Genomic DNA, 17,497 nt, shown 5'->3' with positions numbered 1-17,497 from the left:
ATAGGAGAGGTGTTCCATCCCTTTAATCATCTTCATGACGCTCCTCTGGACTTGCTCCAAGAGGTCTCTGTCCTTCCTGTGCTGGGGACCCCAGAACTGGATGCAGTATTTCAGATGGGGTCTCACCAGAGCACAGGGGCAAAATCCCCTCCGTCCATCTGCTGACCACGTTGCTTTTGATGCAGCCCAGGATACAATTGGCTTTCTGGGCTGCAAGTGCACATTCAGTGCCAGCTCACATCCAGCCTCTCACCCACCAGCACCCCCAAGTCCTTCTTGGCAGGACTGCTCTTCATCTGTTCATCCCCCAGCCTGAATTGATACCACGGGTTGCCCTGACCCAGGTACAGCACCTTGCACTTAAACTACATGAGATTCCCATGGGCCCACTTCTCGAGCCTGTCTAGGTCCCTCTGGGTGGCATCCTGTCCTTCAGGTGTGTCAACCACACCACTCAGCTTGGTGCAAATTTGCTGAGGATGCACTTGATCCCTTTGTCTATGTTCTTAATGAAGATATTAAATGACGCTGGTCACAATACAGACCCCTGAGGGCCGTCAGTTGTCACTGATGTCCACTGGGACTTTGAGCCATTGACCACTGCCCTCTGGATGCAACTGTCCAACCACTTATCTACCTAACAGTCCACTTCTCAAATCCATCTCTCTCCAGTTTGGAGAGAAAGATGTTGTGGGGGACTATGTCAAAGGCTTTGCAGAAGTCCAGATAAATGACATCTGCAACCCTTCCCTTGTGCACTGATGTAGTCACTCCATCATAGAAGGCCACTAGGTTGGTCAGGCAGGACTTGCCCTTGATGAAGCTGTTCTGGCTGTTTCGAATCACCTTCCTGTCCTGCATGTGTTGTGTTCCATGGCAATGTCAGATACCTACCAGAAGCCTACTCTCAGAATATCACCCTGACTCAGTTACTTGAATGTTAGCACTTGCTGGAATCTGGAAGCGTGCTTTCTGCTTGCATAGGCCTGTCACAGCCAGCCTTAAACTAGTTTGCTTGGGTTTAGATAGAGGTGTACTTGTAGCAGCAGAGAGCATGGTGAGGGCTGTCCAAACCCACTTGCACCCTGGGTGAGTACTTGTTGTGTGAAACCCATGGCATGACAGCAGTAAAGAAGGTAGTGTGGGTTACGCTGTGTGATGTCAGGATGTTCCCAGACTATATACATTTAATTTAGGTTAATTAGGACATTTTAAATTATAACCTGGATTAGTTTTGCTTCCATTGCACAATTCAAGCACATAGAAATAAGAAAGGGATAAAAGAGGATAATGCTGATGGACAGAGGCTCTTTAAATACCCCCTTCTTCTCTGCTTCCCTGTGTTGTCTTATCCCTTCCTTATTCACAGATTCTCCTGCTGTGATACAGGAACTGGGGCTTCCAGCTCATGATGTGTTGGCCCTCTGTACACTGTGCCACCCACTCCTGGCTGTTAGACACAGTCATCATCATGCAGGAACTGTCTGGGTGGTAGATGATCTGGCTCCAGTCCAGCCAAGACACAGGATCTTGTCTTGCCCTTTAGCCAACTGACAATGTTATCAAGATACTTGTTTTATTCCTATACCACTTAGATTTTTGTATACTCTCTGTAAGGGAATTAGAAACCCAGATGATCTTGGGTCCTTTAATGTATGTTCTTGGAAAGATAGTTGGTCAGTGTACATGTACAGATTTATGTTGAATCCTGGAGAGTGACTGAGCTAAGGGAGCACAGGGGAGCTTCCAAATGTCTCTTGGCTTGTTCTTTATGGTTTTGTTGGTTGTCAGAGATGGGTAGGAACAGTATGGCACAAGACTGTGTAATATTTCCCTCTGCGGAGACGATGCTGTAACTGTGCAAAACATGAATACTTAATCCTTGATTAAGCACAGGAAATGCTTTGGGAGTACTTCATTACATTACCTTTCCCTTTATCTCCCTGTGCTCTTATGAGGAATGTAGGTATCATTCTCTTAATTTTTTTTACATGGAGAAATGGTGGCAGAAAGTGAGTTGTTCAAGCAATACAGCTCGTCAGTACTCCTTACACTGTTTCACTGCAGCTGAACTGTATATCCAGTTCTGTATATTTGCAGAAAAGCAAAGCCATTCTGCAGGGATCCCCGTTTTGGGAGGAGGGCCTATAAGAGTCGGTGGTGCCAGCTAGTGATTGTTGGGGAAAAGGGGATGTTCTCCCTGATCTCGGTGATAACTCCTGGAGTTAGCTGAGAAGATATGTTGGGTTTGGTCATTCAGAAATATTCCTGCTCTGTGGCTGCTTGAGTAAGAAGCAGAAGCAAAGAAAGTGAAATCATATAAGCCCTTCTGTGAAGTGGCTGCCGATAAATGAGATCTTATTCACCATATGCACTCCTTCACCTTTTCTCTTTAGGTTGAACAGCCTCTTTTCCTTGTCATGCTCCCATATCTCTGAAATCAAGTCAGGTTCATTTATGGGATTTGTCACTTTTCCTCCTATCAAAAATAATTCAAACCATTTGGTTTCCCTACAGCTGGAACATGACACAAGACATGGTATCTTGTGCCTGCCAGATTCTGAATGCATGTTTCCTCTCTGGCAGGGCCTGTCTGAAGGCTGGGCATCAGAAACATTTTCTCTACAATATGGAGCTAATAGTTTTGCAGAGTAGAGATTCATGGGGCCAAGAACTGGGATTTCTGGCTTCCCATTCTATCACTGAATATCAGTGCACTTTGAAAAGTTACTTCTTCCTTTGGTACCGTTCCTTTAGCCATAGATCAGGGATAGCCATGTTCCCAGGAGGACATCAGATATGATTCATAAATCTTTGTGTATATATTAAGGTAAGCCAGAATCCTTTAAGGGAAGTCTGTGGAGGACTCTGAGCAAGACCACATGGGTTAAGATAGGTAACACTACTTTAGGGAACTGTGAAACCTGCCCTTCTGCAAGCTGTGTCACTGGCACATGTATGAGAAGTGTTGCAAATGACTCATGAGCTGCACTGTGTGATGGACTGCTCTGCTGTGCAGGAATGTATGTGGAGTCTTTGACAAAGGTATGACTTCCAGGAGTGGGTCAGGCAGGTGCCTCCTGGGGCTCAGGTACATCCAGAGGTGTTGCAGAGCCCTGCTTTAGAATACTGGGGATGATACCATTCAAAATCTGGATGTTGTTTACAATAAGACAGGCAGCAGTTATGTTTCCTGCCAACCACTGGAAACAAGCAAAATCATAGCAGTGTTTCTCAACCACAGGGAAACAAGCAACTAGTCCATTCAGACAAAAAAAAAAGGATGAAAAGGGAACATGGAGCAGCTATTCCAGATTGGGATTTGTGGCATAGGGAGAAATTATTTTTAAAATACCTTACTCCAATGAAGAGGTACAAGGCATCAGATGAAGTTCCAAATTTCTGTGTGCCGTTGAATATTATCATACATCAGATCAGATGGCTCCTAACTTTCACTGCCTACCTGCTGAACTGCTCTTGCATAACTTGCACATCTCATCAGGCTGACATGCCACACTTGTATCTGGCCCACAGCCTTGGAATAAAATTCTGTTTATTCTGCTCTAGAAAGTCTGGTAGGTGGGAGGCAGTTCTGCATGGCTCTGCCATTCAGTCAGTTCATTCTCTTGCATGAGAGATCTGGAATTATAGCATTATTGAAATTTTTTCATGTGTATGTTAGAAGTTCAAGCTGTGGAATAAACAGTGTTTCACCTGCTGAGACTGGAGCTGAATTTATCCACTTTTGGTAGAGTGACTTAATATGTAGGAGAGAATACATTTTGATGACCTGCTGATTTGCTCTTATAATGAAAATGAGGGATTTTCTGATACAGTGGAGAGGAAAACAGTTTGATAATCCTTCAGGGTTTTAGTGGATTTTTATTACCAACTGTGGTAACTGCTGTGTCTTACACGATTGTCCTAAAATCTCCTATTTGTGTCTCTTGAAGGAGCAGGGATGTTGCTGGAGACTTGCATATTCATATAGTCTATGTTGACAGATACCTCTGATTCATGCACTGCTCTTATTTACTTTTAATTCCAGAAGCACAAGCTGGTCTGTACCAGCACATAGAGACTTATTTTTTTTCAGTAACAGGATACTTCTGTACTGAGCCTTACTGCTAGCACAAGAATACTCTGAATTTCTCCAGGACCCACATGGAACAAACATGCCTACGTGGTCGTTTGCCAAAATTCACTTTGTCTCTGCTAGCATTGCAAATCCCAAGTTGTTCCTATCTGCAACTAGATTTCTGTTCTGTGACTTCTAGGTCACATTAATATTCAAAGGTATATTGGGAACTGAGTCCTAACTGCGATTCTTTGATTTCCACATTAATAAACAGAAATAACAATAAAAACAAAACCCACAAAACAACAACAAAAAACCCTCACCAAATAGAAAAAAAAAAGGACTAGTAAAATTGGACATGAAAATGTTCCCTTACGCCCTCAGCCAGGGTTTCACTACATCTGGCTAGACAAGAGGACAACCAAAGAGATCACTGTGGTTTGCCCCACTGAACTTTGCACTGCTAGCACTGATATGTGAGAAAACCCTCCTGCAAGCTTGTAATATCATGAGGTTTGTTTTTGTTTTCTTGTACTCAACAGGAAATGAAGTGCTAGTGCCATTTAAAGTTATCCAATCAGCTTTTGTATCTCTTCTCCTCTACTTCTTTCTTGGTTTATCTGTTCTCTTCCTGTTCAACTACTCACTTTCATCTGGTTAGCAAGAGCTGAGCTGTTGATGGTTCAAGAGGATTGACTGATGAAGGGAATGATATGCGTGTGGTATAAATCATCTCTGTCTTTGTGTGGTTTTGTGCAGAAGGCAGATGGAACATGTAACACAAACTTCAAAACTACGAAGACACAGGAGCAAGTTCTACAGGTTTTTGTGGAATTCATTGAGGGCAACACAACTATTCTGGTGAGTTTGAACTCTTCAGGTTATCTGATCTTGGACCCAATGAAGTTGCTTCAGGACCATGCTTTCTTTGGTACATGAAATAGGACTTAGACTACCAAGGAAGTAAATGGTTTTGACTTCAGTTGCTCTCAGGACATGGAGGGGACATGCAAACTTGGTGGGCTGTGAGAAGTAGTTGACTGAGACCAGTTCTGTCAGCTCGTGTCATGAGTTCACCTCAAATGCCTTGTGGTAGCAAAATGTCGTTCAGACTAACTTGCCATCAGCTTCAACCACGTGTGTCAATTGCATCAGAGGGATAATGATATCTAAGCAAGGATTGTGTTGGCAGGAAAACCTGTGATTTGGGAATTCAGTCTGGGGAGGATAAAAACAGAGCATAGAGGCAGGAAGTGTGATTGGTGACTGGCTGTGCTCACATGTATGAAATTTGTCTCAAAGAGCAATTCCTGTATGCTACTTCATGGGTAGCACAGCAGGCATGTGGTAGATGGCATAACACATCTCTTGTCTTTGAAACTTCAAAGGATGCCATAGTGTTTTGCTGCAATGTGGAAGCCATTATGGAGGCAGATTAGCCCTCCAGGAGGAGCAAGGTAACACAGGGCAACACTAAAAATCTGCACTAGAGCTTTATACATTAGGCATTGATTCTTTTTATTCCCACCACTGCCCCCACCATGGTTGAAGCTTCTTGTCTCTCTAACACAATTTCATTCTCTTTTCACTGTAGATGAAAGATTTTTAATTGCTTGAAACATTTTTCTCTTTATTAAGAAGGAAAAAAACCACACGCAGAAAGCCTCACTGCATCCAAATCAAGACAGAGAAGTATGCTTGGTGTAACACATGCAGCAGAGGAACCACAGTCTGTTCATTCACTATGAAAGCTTGCTGAAGTGTATTTTCAGATTGACTTTCAAATGATGAACCTGTTGTTTTGAAGGACCTCTAGCCTAAAAGTAATATGGTCTCTTCATTATATTGACTCTTGCAAACAGTATCTTTATTCAGTCTTCAGTTAGATGCTTATGGGTTGTTTGGGGTTTTTTTCTCTTCTTCCTCTAGAAAAAATACCTCAAGCGTCTGCAGGAAATTAATGTCATTCTTGAATCCTCAGACTTCTTCAAGCGACATGAGGTGAGCAGTGAGTGTAATGTTGTGGAGGTGCATTGCTTCTTCATTTGGTCATTCAGATGTACTTAAGAATAGCCTGCTGTATGAGTAGAAAGGAGTTTGTAGAACAAAACTAATGTATGTTAACAACACAGATACCACAAAGCCTTGATCACAATGATACAGAAGATTAAACTAGTCGAGAAATAGTAAATCCTCCCATCTTTATAATATCACAGCACTTATAACTCTGGGCCACTACACAGAGTGGTTTATTAGTACTGGTTTCCTGCAGTTTCTCTAATCTTGGTGTCTTCCAGTGGGAATCTTTACAGGGGAATGGCAGTGTGGAAGTTTGCATTTGGTACAATGGCATTATTGTAGTTTGCCAATGAGGGCTGTATTAGTTATAATGGATTTACATTGAAATACTATATAATTCTGCTTTAGATATTCTCCCTGTGTGCTTTGCTGTGCAGAAGGCATCATTAGCATTGTAAGTTCTGCTTGTTACAGCTCAAGATTATGAGATTAGACATTTTATTTTACCTTGTTGATGTCTTCTTATCACTGGAGATATTTTTGTTAATCATGGGTCATAGTCTGTCTTTGAAAATAGTCACTGGCCTTGCTGAATTGCTCAAATTGAGACCTATTGCTAAGTGAGATGAAGAATTGCTTTTCTTCCCATTGTCTACTGTGTCCATTTCTCATCTACATGCCCTTTTAGACCTTACTGATTGAAATGGTTATGCAAATGGGGCATGTAAATTGTCAGTGTATAAGTGCAGCCCAAAAGTGTGTTGGGTGACAGGTCATCTGAGGAGGTCACCTTCTTATCAGGAAGTGTTAAGTGGTGGGGGAGGGCTGAAGATGTATTTGTAACCTCATCATCTCAATCTGTCTTCCAGGTTGTTGGAAGTTCACTACTTTTTGTACATGATGGCAGTGGGAATGCCAATGTGTGGCTGATTGATTTTGGAAAGACTACCCTTCTCCCTGATGGGCAGACACTGGATCACAGAATCCCCTGGCAAGAAGGCAACAGGGAGGACGGGTACTTGCTGGGGTTGGACAATTTGATTGGCATCTTGGAAAGCATCACTGAAAGATGAGTTGAGAATGGCACAAAACTTGCAGGGCTTCTCTGTAATTTTCTGCTTTACTGAAGTAGAAGGAAACTCAGTTAGAAGGAAACCTTTAAGTCCAAGCTCCTGAGGTCATCAGTGCAGAGGAAGCTACATCCAGAACCCAGCAGTTAGTGATCAAAATTACTTTGCATCAGCCCTCTATGGATGTAAACAAATAACTCCAGATTGGTCTGTATTGCATCAGATGAACTTGAGACTGGTCCTCAGAGAATGAAGATCTCCATACTTGGGAATCATACCAGCATGAGTCAAGAGGTCTGTGTGGTAAACCAGAATGATTGTGATTTCTGGCAAAATTGGACTCCAGATTACTTCTTAGTGAACCGGGGCAAATACTTGGGGATTCAGGACAGAAAAAACCATTTTTTCAGGGAACTGCATAGTTTTAAGACCAGATTGGTTTTTTCCTCTCTAATTCCAAGTCTTCTTGTGCCTGTGTACACTGTAGGTTGGACCAACAACTTCTACTGCATTGTGTTACAGTGTGAACAAGGTGGAAATGGGTGATAATCACAAGAAATCTGGAGCAAAGGGAGACAACAGTTTGTAATGGCTTGATGTGGCTAACTGCTCTTGACCATTCCTCCTCTTCCCCACCCTAACCTTGCTTCTATCCAAGAACAGCCTTGGCTTTTTATGTAGCTTCTCAGGAGTTTACAAGTACTCTAGGGAGAGAATAGCAGCCTATGGTCTCCAAAACCATTTGACTTTCCAACTGGGTAGGCTGCTGGAAATGTTAGTAGCTTGGAAGTTTGGCCTCTTGCAGCTGAACTGCAGTTCTGAAAATCACTAATGATCTTTCACACACAGATCAGGGAACTAAGTTTTTTTTTTCCAAGGCTTGTTTATTTTTAAGAATAAAACCCCTATACACAAGCACACAGATGCACGCACTAGTAATCAGCAACCAGTGTGATCTCTTAAGATCATGATTTGACTGTCTCCTAATATATGTGACTTCTTGGCCATGTTCCTGTTCTCAAATACAATGCTGCCACTTAAGTATGTAAACTGGCACAGCAATCAGGATGGTAATGTTTCTGCATTCACAGCATTACACAGTGATGAAATAATTCCCAGGCATCCTTCCTCCAAGGTATCAGATGTTAAATCCAGGCAGTTTGGGTGAAGGGATGTCAATATATCACATCCTCTAGTCTCTTTCTGGAATTACAGGGTGATCTGTGATTAATTCTTCTTTTGCTGTGGTTCAGGCACAGCCATAGAAAATTCACAGTTTTTAGGTTAAGAAGATTGAAGTGTTTTCTTGTAGTGGCTTCACATACCTTCTCCTTGGTTTCCTCTAGTCACTTGAACAGTTCTTTAAATACTAGCAGTGTAAATACTATCATTAGTCTCATGTTCACTCACATTCCAGGTTTTAACATTAATAATGTGATGATGCAGTTTCCAAAATGTGGACTAGACTTACATTGCTACTTGATGGTTAATCTTCTTTCAACATCTAAAGCTAGTAATGCACATTGATCAGAAATTGCCGTCTTTTGCTGGTGTCCTGGGCTCAGGAGAGATTCTGAGAACTTTTGGATATATGAAGCTGACTCCATGCTTTGAGAAACTGCTACTTCAATAATAATCATTATCATGGGCAGAAAAAACCCTGTAGAGTTCAGATCTGGAATGAAATCTATGTATAACATTTGTAATTAGAACTGAAGAGCCTAAAATAATTTCTAAAATGAGTTACTTTGGATAACACACTACTGTACTAAAAGATCAGTCAGATTTAGTTACTTTTTCATCACTCTAAACAAAACAGCAGTATTAAAAATTGAAGTTCAATTGTCACATAAAAGTTAGATGACTTGGAGTAGGTATTCTGTTAGGAAGTAATGACATGTGGAAGCATTTCATCCTAAACTAGAAGTTGTCTGAAACTGGTAATTATTTTTGCACTGCACTGCAAATTCAGATGACTTCTGTGGCCTCTCAGAGTCTCTCAGTTTTATATGCATGATAGCATGTTAATGAATTTTTCCACTTAAAAGTTTCAGAGGGTTTACACTGCTTTTTTTTTTTTTTTAATTGACAGTGAGCACAGATATCATTCCAGATGCCTCCTAACTTTTGAACTGCTATGAGATGACAAATGAATAGCAAGTAAATAGGTCTCACAGGGAGGACTTTAATAACATTACCTTTTTTATGAGACTTCAATTGCAAGCAGTCCTACCATAATAAAAAAAATTATTGAAGTTAGACATAACACTGTGAAGATATAATTCCTTTAGTGGTTTGCCTAATTAATCTTCAGAGTTAAATTTCTTTCTTCTGCTACCACACCTGTGAATCTTTTGCTCCAGTGTAACTTATTTTCTAGAGGGGAGATTTAGATGGTAGAGGTTGATGTTCTAATGTCAGCTGAGAATTTAAGACAAACTTTTAGAATGACTTGGAAAGGTCAGGGAAAAATGAAAACCTCTGCAATAGCAAACCGTGGTCTGGAAACTCATTCTAGATAATACATAGTTCTAGGAAGTTAGTTTTGAAATGGCCTCTTTGCCTTGCTAAGGGATCAGAAAGGAAGAAATCACAATCATCTGCTGTTTATGGAAAGGAGAGAAGTAGGCAGCTTTTCTTGGTAAACTGCCAAGGGCAGGATTTTCAGCTGAGCACAGGAGTTCTAGGAGGGTGAGACTATGAACTCATAAGCAAACTACCACAGGGTATGTTAGGTACCTTGTCTCTCATCAGATGGACCAGAGGGTCTGTCTGTGTACACTCACTTGCTAGTGTGAGGAAGCTTTCTTTCACTATGGAGTAAGTTGCCTTGAATAAGCTTATATTTACCAGAGAGTCAACATGATGCATTTGCACAGACATGTAACATAGAAGAGCTGATGCATGGTACTTGTTCACATGCAAGTCCAGAGTGTAGTTCATTAATGCATCTGCTGGGATAGTGCCTCACTCTGGAGACACTGAGTGTGTGTGTTTCCGCAGCATGGTAAGATATGCTGGCCCAGAGGCACTTTGGTGCTGAACAGCTGACCTCTGACTTAGGCACCAAGGTCTTTAAACTCACTGGTTAGATGCAGCAATGCTTACTGCTATAGCTGCTGCATTCCTATTTGAATCTGAAAGTAGGACTTCTCTCCCTCAACTTGTCATTGACTTGTTTTTTTGGCCTTGGACAACTAGGCATCAGTTTTGTTCCCATTTTACAGATGGGAACAGTACCTACTTACCTCACAGGAATGGTGTGAGGCTGTCCTTCACTATTGCCTGCAAGATGCTGTGAGATCCTTTGGAGGAAGGTGCAATATAGAAAGAAATGCACAAATAGATAGATAAGTTTAAAGATGTTGGGTGATGAGGCCCCACAGGGATATAAATGTGGCTGAAATGTAACCAAAATGGTAAAAATGAAATCCCTCTGAATTTTGTACAGGGTAAAACTCACTTAATAGGATCCAGTTCCTATTAAAGGGAAAGATTTCAGTGGGAGTTGGACCAAACCCTTAAGTATCTCAGAGAGCTTTTGCTATCTTTTTTATTGCTGTTGTTATTATTTGTTATTATTAAGGTACTGAGATCAAATGGCCTGTATCATCCACATGCATCGGTTCTGAACACTACAATGCAATGCTGACCATGGTCACTTTTGACATTGACTGTATTGGATGAGTGTTTGTTACTCTGAAGTGTGTATGCTACTAAATAAATGAGACTAAAGAAAAAAAAGCCACTGTGCTTTGGTCATATTAGAATGGTATATTTTCTTCCAGAAATGCCTGAGGGAAGGGACAAAAACTATTTATTTCAATGTTTCTTTTGCTTTTAGTCTTTAGCATCTGGTATTTCCTAAAGCAAAACCAACTCTTAAGACAACTGGAAGCTAACACTGGAGCTTGATTCCAAACCCTCTTGTATGTGTTAACTTTAGAATCTGATCCACACAAAGCTTGTTGGCTTCCTTCAGGGTAAATCTCAGTGAATAGCCTATAGCACACAAAAAAATGTGCATAAAGAGGCACTTGTCAGACTCAGAGCAGTTAACTGTTCCACTGGTAAGTTTTGTATGGCCACAGGAAGGAACACTCAACATGCCAGGACCAGCAACACTTCTCAGCATGAAAGAGTGTATTCTTACCTGTGTGCAAAGTGTACTTAACAGAGAGGGAAGCGAATAACCACCATTACTGTCTCTTTATTTTGTGTTGCAAATATAGAAGGATACACTTGTCCAGCTTTAAATTGCATAGAAGCAGGCATGTCATCTACTTATGTACAGTAGTCACCCAGAAAGGTAAGTTGGCAAGAAGTGCTTCCATGGTCAAAGGTAATGACAAATCAAAACAAATTCAGATAATGTGATGGGAAGATGTTAGACATGATATCACTAAAGTCTCTGCATCAGATTGAGAAGGGTGGACAGCCAGGAGGAGAGAGCACAGCCATGGTTACAGGAGAAACAGTCTTACAGAGCTCTGCTGCTCAAGGGTCTTAAGGAAGTGTGGTCCCTGGCTGACACAGCTGTGGAGATGCAAATACATTGGGGAAAACTGTACTTGCAGCAGCAGCATTTTCTTCTCTTTTGAGTAAGTAGGGGGAGTGTACTGGAGGTGGAATAAGGTACACTTGCAAAAGCTCTTAACTATTTTATTAGTCCTGGAAAGCTTTCTTAGTGCACATCTGCCCATTGACAAATCAGTTGAGAAATTAGCTCAGGAAAAGGGTTGATATGAGGGAAACACTTTAAATGTGTATAATTAAAAATTCTTTTTCTTTAAAGGGAAAAATGAAGATGCGAAGCACTTAAATTGAGATTAAAAGTAACAAAGGAATCAGAAGCAGGAATATTAACAAACGTGAAAAGAAAGCAGAGAAAGATAAAATATAATTTGCATTATTTTGTTGATAAGTCCTTTCTTTAAAATGTAAGTATGAGGTTTTATGAAGCAACATAAAGTACTAATGCTGAACCCAGAAGAAAAAACAACTCTATACACTCAAGTGCAAAACCAATTTGCTAACGTGTTAAAAGACACTTCTCAGGAAGAGCAATTGATAATAACACTATAATGGCTGATTTTGCAGTGGGAAGTGTTGGAAGACTTTTTGCATGGATAACAGGACTGAATTAATCCCAGATCTCCAGCTCATGTCATTCCTCTAGGAAACAAAATTGTGTTTTGTCTTTCAGTTGCCAAAGTAATCTAATTTTGACGCTATGGGTTTATCTCATTGATTATACGCTAAAAGTGTCTCCTGAAAAAATGGTTTCAAGCAAGTTATATTTTGAAATGATAGCAATTGAGCATAATGAAATCTCTGAATGTATGAAGTAAGTTTCAGAATTTAAGGACTAAAAGTTTTAGTGTGTGTCATTGTTATTTTTCTTTTCAGATAATATGGTTTGGACAGCATGTAGCATTCGGCATCGCAACAGAAGCAATTTCAACATTATTTCCTCCAAGATATTAATGAAAAATTAATTATCTGTGAGGGTTTTTAAAAAGCAGCTAAAAAAAAACCTGTTGCAGGTCAAGGTTCATGGCAACTATGCTGACAGAAAATTGTTCCGTTTGAGAGAGTTAAGAGCTTGTATAAAATTTAGGTTGCTAATGCAGAGGCTTCTAAAATTCCCAGCTCTTTCTTTTAGTGCCCATTTGGTATCTGCAGCTCCACATCCTGTCTTGTTAGAAGAGACTACATCTGCCTTAGTACAGCCCTGAGCTACATGCTGTTGTAAACCATCAGAGTATGTCTAGGAAATAAATTATCAATTCATGCTCACTCAGCTCTTACAGTTGCTCTTCAACACCTCACTCTTGAGCACTCTTAGCGATAAGATCCTGGTCAGGATGGAGTTCTGTTCTGCCTCAGTGCAGCTTTGTGTATGTGTTTCCTGTACTACCTTCATACAGCTATTCAGTAAAAACAGGTATTTGTGCAAAGTGCTGGACTTGCATTCTGTTTATAAAGTGAAGCACAGCTGCAGTCAGGATTGCCTGTGGCACTGGTAATACAACTGTGCTCTTCTCTCACTTCACTTTTCAATGGCTTACCTAGTTTTATCACTATCAGCCTTTCTAAAATTTGTGACTTACATTGAGACAAGTGCTGTGTATGGGGAAGACAGAGCTACCCCTGTGTATGAGTGGTAGCTCAAGGTGGGTAACCATATGGACAGCAGGGATTCTACCTGCTTCTCACTGCAATCTTAGGGTGTTGTTTAGTTATTTTATGAAGTAGCAGGCGCAAGACAGTTCTTTGTATTTTTAATGTAAAAAAGTCTGTGGGAAGAGAAGGTGGTATAGTTAACTTCTCATGGCTTCTGAACAAGTCTCTTGCCACCAATTTCCAACCCGTGCTGATGGGTAAGGAGAAAACAGAGTCATAATGGGCCTGCAAAAGCATGATCATGACCGCCAGTGCTCTGCTCAGGACAGAGCCTGTTACAAACAAGGGCTGAAAAGTGAGCTGGCATCATGTCCACTGCAGCTGAGCCAGGATCACTGCACTCTGCTGTGGCCTTATCACATATTCAGGGAGGAGGCAGCTGACTTGCTGATACCAAGTCACAACTGTTGGAGAGTTTAATAGGTCACCTTTGGGGGAAAAAAATACTAATGCATAAACCATATATTCTGAAAGGTAAGGATAAACTGATGAAATTCCAGTTAACTGAGAGTAGATGTATTGATTTTTGACTGGAATGTTCCAGAGGTAGCCATTCTGAAACATGACCAAAAATGTTAGGCTCTGCAACAGGAAAGAATGAGAAAATTTCCTGATAAATGGGCTCTTCTGCCTCATCTAACTGGGCTGTAGCAACGCCTGGATGTAAGATAGCACAGGTGATAAGCTAAATGTGAGAGAAGCCAAGAGAGCTAAAGCAAAGGTGAAAGGGAAAGAAGGGCAGGAGGCAAGGCAAACCATCTCCCTTGGTCACTAAGCTCCTCAGTGCTCACACTGCTACTGGAATTTGCCCCACACAGAGGGACCCCTGTCTTCTGACCATCTGTCATTTTACAAAATAGATTTGGAATTGTTTCCATACCATACAGGTCATTGCTGAAAGGTGGCCGTCATCATCCTTTGTGTCTGGAAATTACAGAAGGTTGGTGTTAAAAGGGACCTCCAGAGATCATCTAGTCCAACCCCTCTGCTAAAGTAGGTTCACCTTGAGCAGGTTGCACAGGATCACATCCAAATGGGTTTTGAGTGTGTCTGGAGAAGGAGACTCTTCAGCTTCTCTGGGCAACCTGTTTCAATGTTCTGTAACCCTCAAAGTAAACAAGTTTTTTTCTCGTATTTGGATGGAATGTCCTGCGTTTCAGTTTGTGCCTGTTGCCCTTAGTCCTGTTGCTGGGTACCACTGGAATGAGTCTGGCCCCGTCCTCTTGACACCTGTTCTTAAGATATTTTTATGCACTGAAATGACGTTATATAAAACTAGTCGTTCTAAAGTCAAAGGCCTAAAACTATAGGAAGTTTGGAACAGATACAAAGTCAGACCAACAAAGATAAACCTGTGCCAAGGATGCATTTCACTGAGGATGGATTCACACTCTTCACTCTGCGCTTTTCTTTACCATAGGTCAGTAGTGTCCATCCCTAAATGATGTAAAGGACAGGAAGTCTGTGTGGTCAAAGCAAACCCTCTCCTATTAACACATATCTTCAGACTGTACATACAGCTGACCGCTAAGCGTAAAGCATGGACCAGAGAACCTCTTGCCTCAGAAAGAAACTAGAGTATCTACAACTGACTTCTCACCACCCACCTTGATTACACACAAAGGTAATGTAATTTGCCACTGTAGGTTGGCAGTGTGACATTCAGGAGTGGTAGAAGGACAGAATGCTTCCAAGACTGTTCAGACTTAATCCAAATCCTTTGCCTTTTCTGTCTCATTATTTTGCAGGCTTTAACCAGTAACCATTAGTTTAGATCCTAAGCAACCAAAGAAAGCCTTAGAAATGAGCTGTCTTCAAAACAAACAACTACCTTTACCAGCAAGTCTGTGTGCTGTGCTTGCTAGGCAAGGAAAAATTATAACCTGCTCACCTGTATGAAGGAAAGTCATGGTTTTAGCTTTCTCAAATGGTCAAGCTATTCTGCCTTCCTGTATAAAGACTACCTCAAGTAGTGTTTGCATTAGGTTTCCCTTCACTCTGCCCTTTCTTGGCATGACTTTCTTTCTACCTCAGAGACATGGGTGTTAAAACCAAGAACTCCAGTACACCAAATGCTAGACAGTCACCCAAGAACCTCAGCTTAATGCTTACCAACATAGCACAGGGAATTAATCCTGAATATCAAAGTTCTTACAAAAATTAAGTTCATCTCAAGTAAAGTCTGTTAGAAGATGAAGACAGTCCATTTCTCATCACGCCATGCAGCTCTTGCTTTCTTGAAAAACCACCTGCCCCTTCAGTGCCAGGAGCTGTGAGGAGAGCTACACATGAGGCAAGCAGCACATTTCCTTCACTATTCCAAGGGATACTATCAGCTCCACCAACTACTGCCTTTTTAATGGTAAATTTGTTTTCCTCTTCATTGCTTGTTTTCAAAGCACATGCTCAGAGGAGTCTGGTTATTTTTTTTTCATCTTTGCTACTGTTTCCTACTGCTTCCAATTTGAGCAATAGCTTTCACAAGGTCTACTAATAAAACAGATGAAAATGTGTCTATTTTTTTTACTTCCCATATACTACATGAGAATTAGTAATTCATCGGGACTGTAAAAAGCTCTCAGGAATGTAGCAGCCTTTGCATTTTGGTTGCTGCTGGCACAGCACATATTTTTGAATTCTTCAGTCAGAAAGAAAAACAACCTGTATTGGTCATTATTTCCATCCAAATGCTGCAGCTGGATGGTAGGTCCATTTCTTTTCACCTGAGCATATTGAGGAGGAGTCTATTCCTTAGGTATTCAGAGAAATAATGCCATTGTTCTCCACCTCTAAGCTGGAACACATTTGAAGGACAGAGATAGAAATGCAACTATCTTTAACGATCTGGGGATCCAGCAGGTAGATGGAGAAAGCAGAACATTGCTGATGTTGAAACATCATCCATCTGAAGGAGTTAAAATGGAGGAAGTGAAATAGGAAGCACTCCTTCCTGACACACACATTCCCTGGTCTTGGGAAGAACCATTTCTGCTATACTGGAGTAACACTCAGGTCATCTGACAAAGACAGACCAGAGTCCCTCTCTCTTGATGTTTTCTCTGTTTTATAAAAAGAGTTTTCATCTCTGTTCAGACTGGAGCTTCTTAGCACAGCTGCTCTGACTTCTGCTAAAGCTAATGGCTGGTGGTCAGCACTATAGCACAGGTCATCGTAAGCATAATTTGCATTGCCACAGGGGAAAGTCTGAAGTTTCACCAGTTCTATCCCACTGATATCCAGGTGAGGACAGTTGCTTCGACTTGGAGACGCTGGAGATGTCCGAGAGCTAGGAGAACTGCAATTCCCATCAAAGCCTGAATCTTCCCGCTCTGGATTTGCTTTGAGCTTGGAGCTGGGGCTGAAGTGACAGATATTCTCTAGCACCCATGATCCATAGGTTGGGTTCCAGAGATTTTTTGTTTTGTTTTTAGGTCTGTGGGCTGCTGGATTGGTGAGGTCTAACTTCTGGTTTGATGTCTGCTGCAACCACGACCCGCTGTTGAAATCACTGAGACATGGCAGGCTGGGCCCTCGGGCAGTCCGATTGCTCAGGTTCTCCACCAGGAGCTCTTGTGGGCATTGTACAAGTTTGTGCCCAGCATGATGAGATTCCATTGTTTTAGGTGTTGTCTGAGGTGTGAGAGAAGGGCTTACCAGCAGCGGCACTATCCCACTGGAAATGTTTGGGCGGATGACCATACTCCCTTCATCCTCTGGTGTAGGGCTACACTCCATGGGCAGCTCAGTGTTGATCACATCAGGGTCCTTAAAAGTAGAGACAAGAATCAGTTACACCTCCAGGGTGATTGTCACATCTGCACTTTAAAAGAAATAGCTATGAGATTGAAAAAGGTTTTGGCAGAGACTGCCATCAGGTTTGGGCAATATTCCTGCACATTGTATAAAAGGTGCTATGTTCCACCTGGATATCACATGCTGTTGGGAGTTGCAAAAATGCTCTCTTGTCTATATGTTTCCTTTGAGCAGAGGTTGTGCTTTACTGAAATCAGTGGCTAATCTGCGGGTTACTAGTATAAAATTTCTCCTTTGGGAAGTTGGATCCAGACCTGTAGCTATAAATGCTACTAAATAGTGAACTCAGCATGCCATTTCATTCCCCCTCTCCACTCCATAACTATTCAGC

The 17,497-nt window shown here is 41.4% G+C and overlaps 2 protein-coding genes across 2 annotated transcripts in view; one reads left to right on the top strand and one right to left on the bottom strand.

Annotated features, from left to right (window-relative positions):
- ITPKA (inositol-trisphosphate 3-kinase A) overlaps positions 1-10,907 on the top strand; it is a 41,544-nt gene extending 30,637 nt beyond the window's left edge. Inside the window, exons 5-7 of the mRNA XM_017812284.1 lie at positions 4,838-4,939; positions 6,008-6,079; positions 6,967-10,907. Of these exons, the coding sequence (XP_017667773.1) occupies positions 4,838-4,939; positions 6,008-6,079; positions 6,967-7,170 (378 nt within the window). The 3' untranslated portion in view covers positions 7,171-10,907. The remainder of the gene's footprint in view (positions 1-4,837; positions 4,940-6,007; positions 6,080-6,966) is intronic.
- A 102-nt stretch (positions 10,908-11,009) lies between these two features.
- LTK (leukocyte receptor tyrosine kinase) overlaps positions 11,010-17,497 on the bottom strand; it is a 98,386-nt gene continuing 91,898 nt past the window's right edge. Inside the window, exon 29 of the mRNA XM_017812270.1 lies at positions 11,010-17,118. Coding sequence (XP_017667759.1) covers positions 16,345-17,118 — 774 coding nt within the window. The 3' untranslated portion in view covers positions 11,010-16,344. The remainder of the gene's footprint in view (positions 17,119-17,497) is intronic.

The sequence above is a fragment of the Lepidothrix coronata genome, unplaced genomic scaffold (assembly GCF_001604755.1).
Source record: "Lepidothrix coronata isolate B3197 unplaced genomic scaffold, Lepidothrix_coronata-1.0 Scaffold1, whole genome shotgun sequence".
NCBI lineage: Eukaryota > Metazoa > Chordata > Aves > Passeriformes > Pipridae > Lepidothrix > Lepidothrix coronata.
The sequence above is the reverse complement of the archived record's forward strand: the minus strand, read 5'-3'. Positions and strand labels throughout refer to the sequence as shown.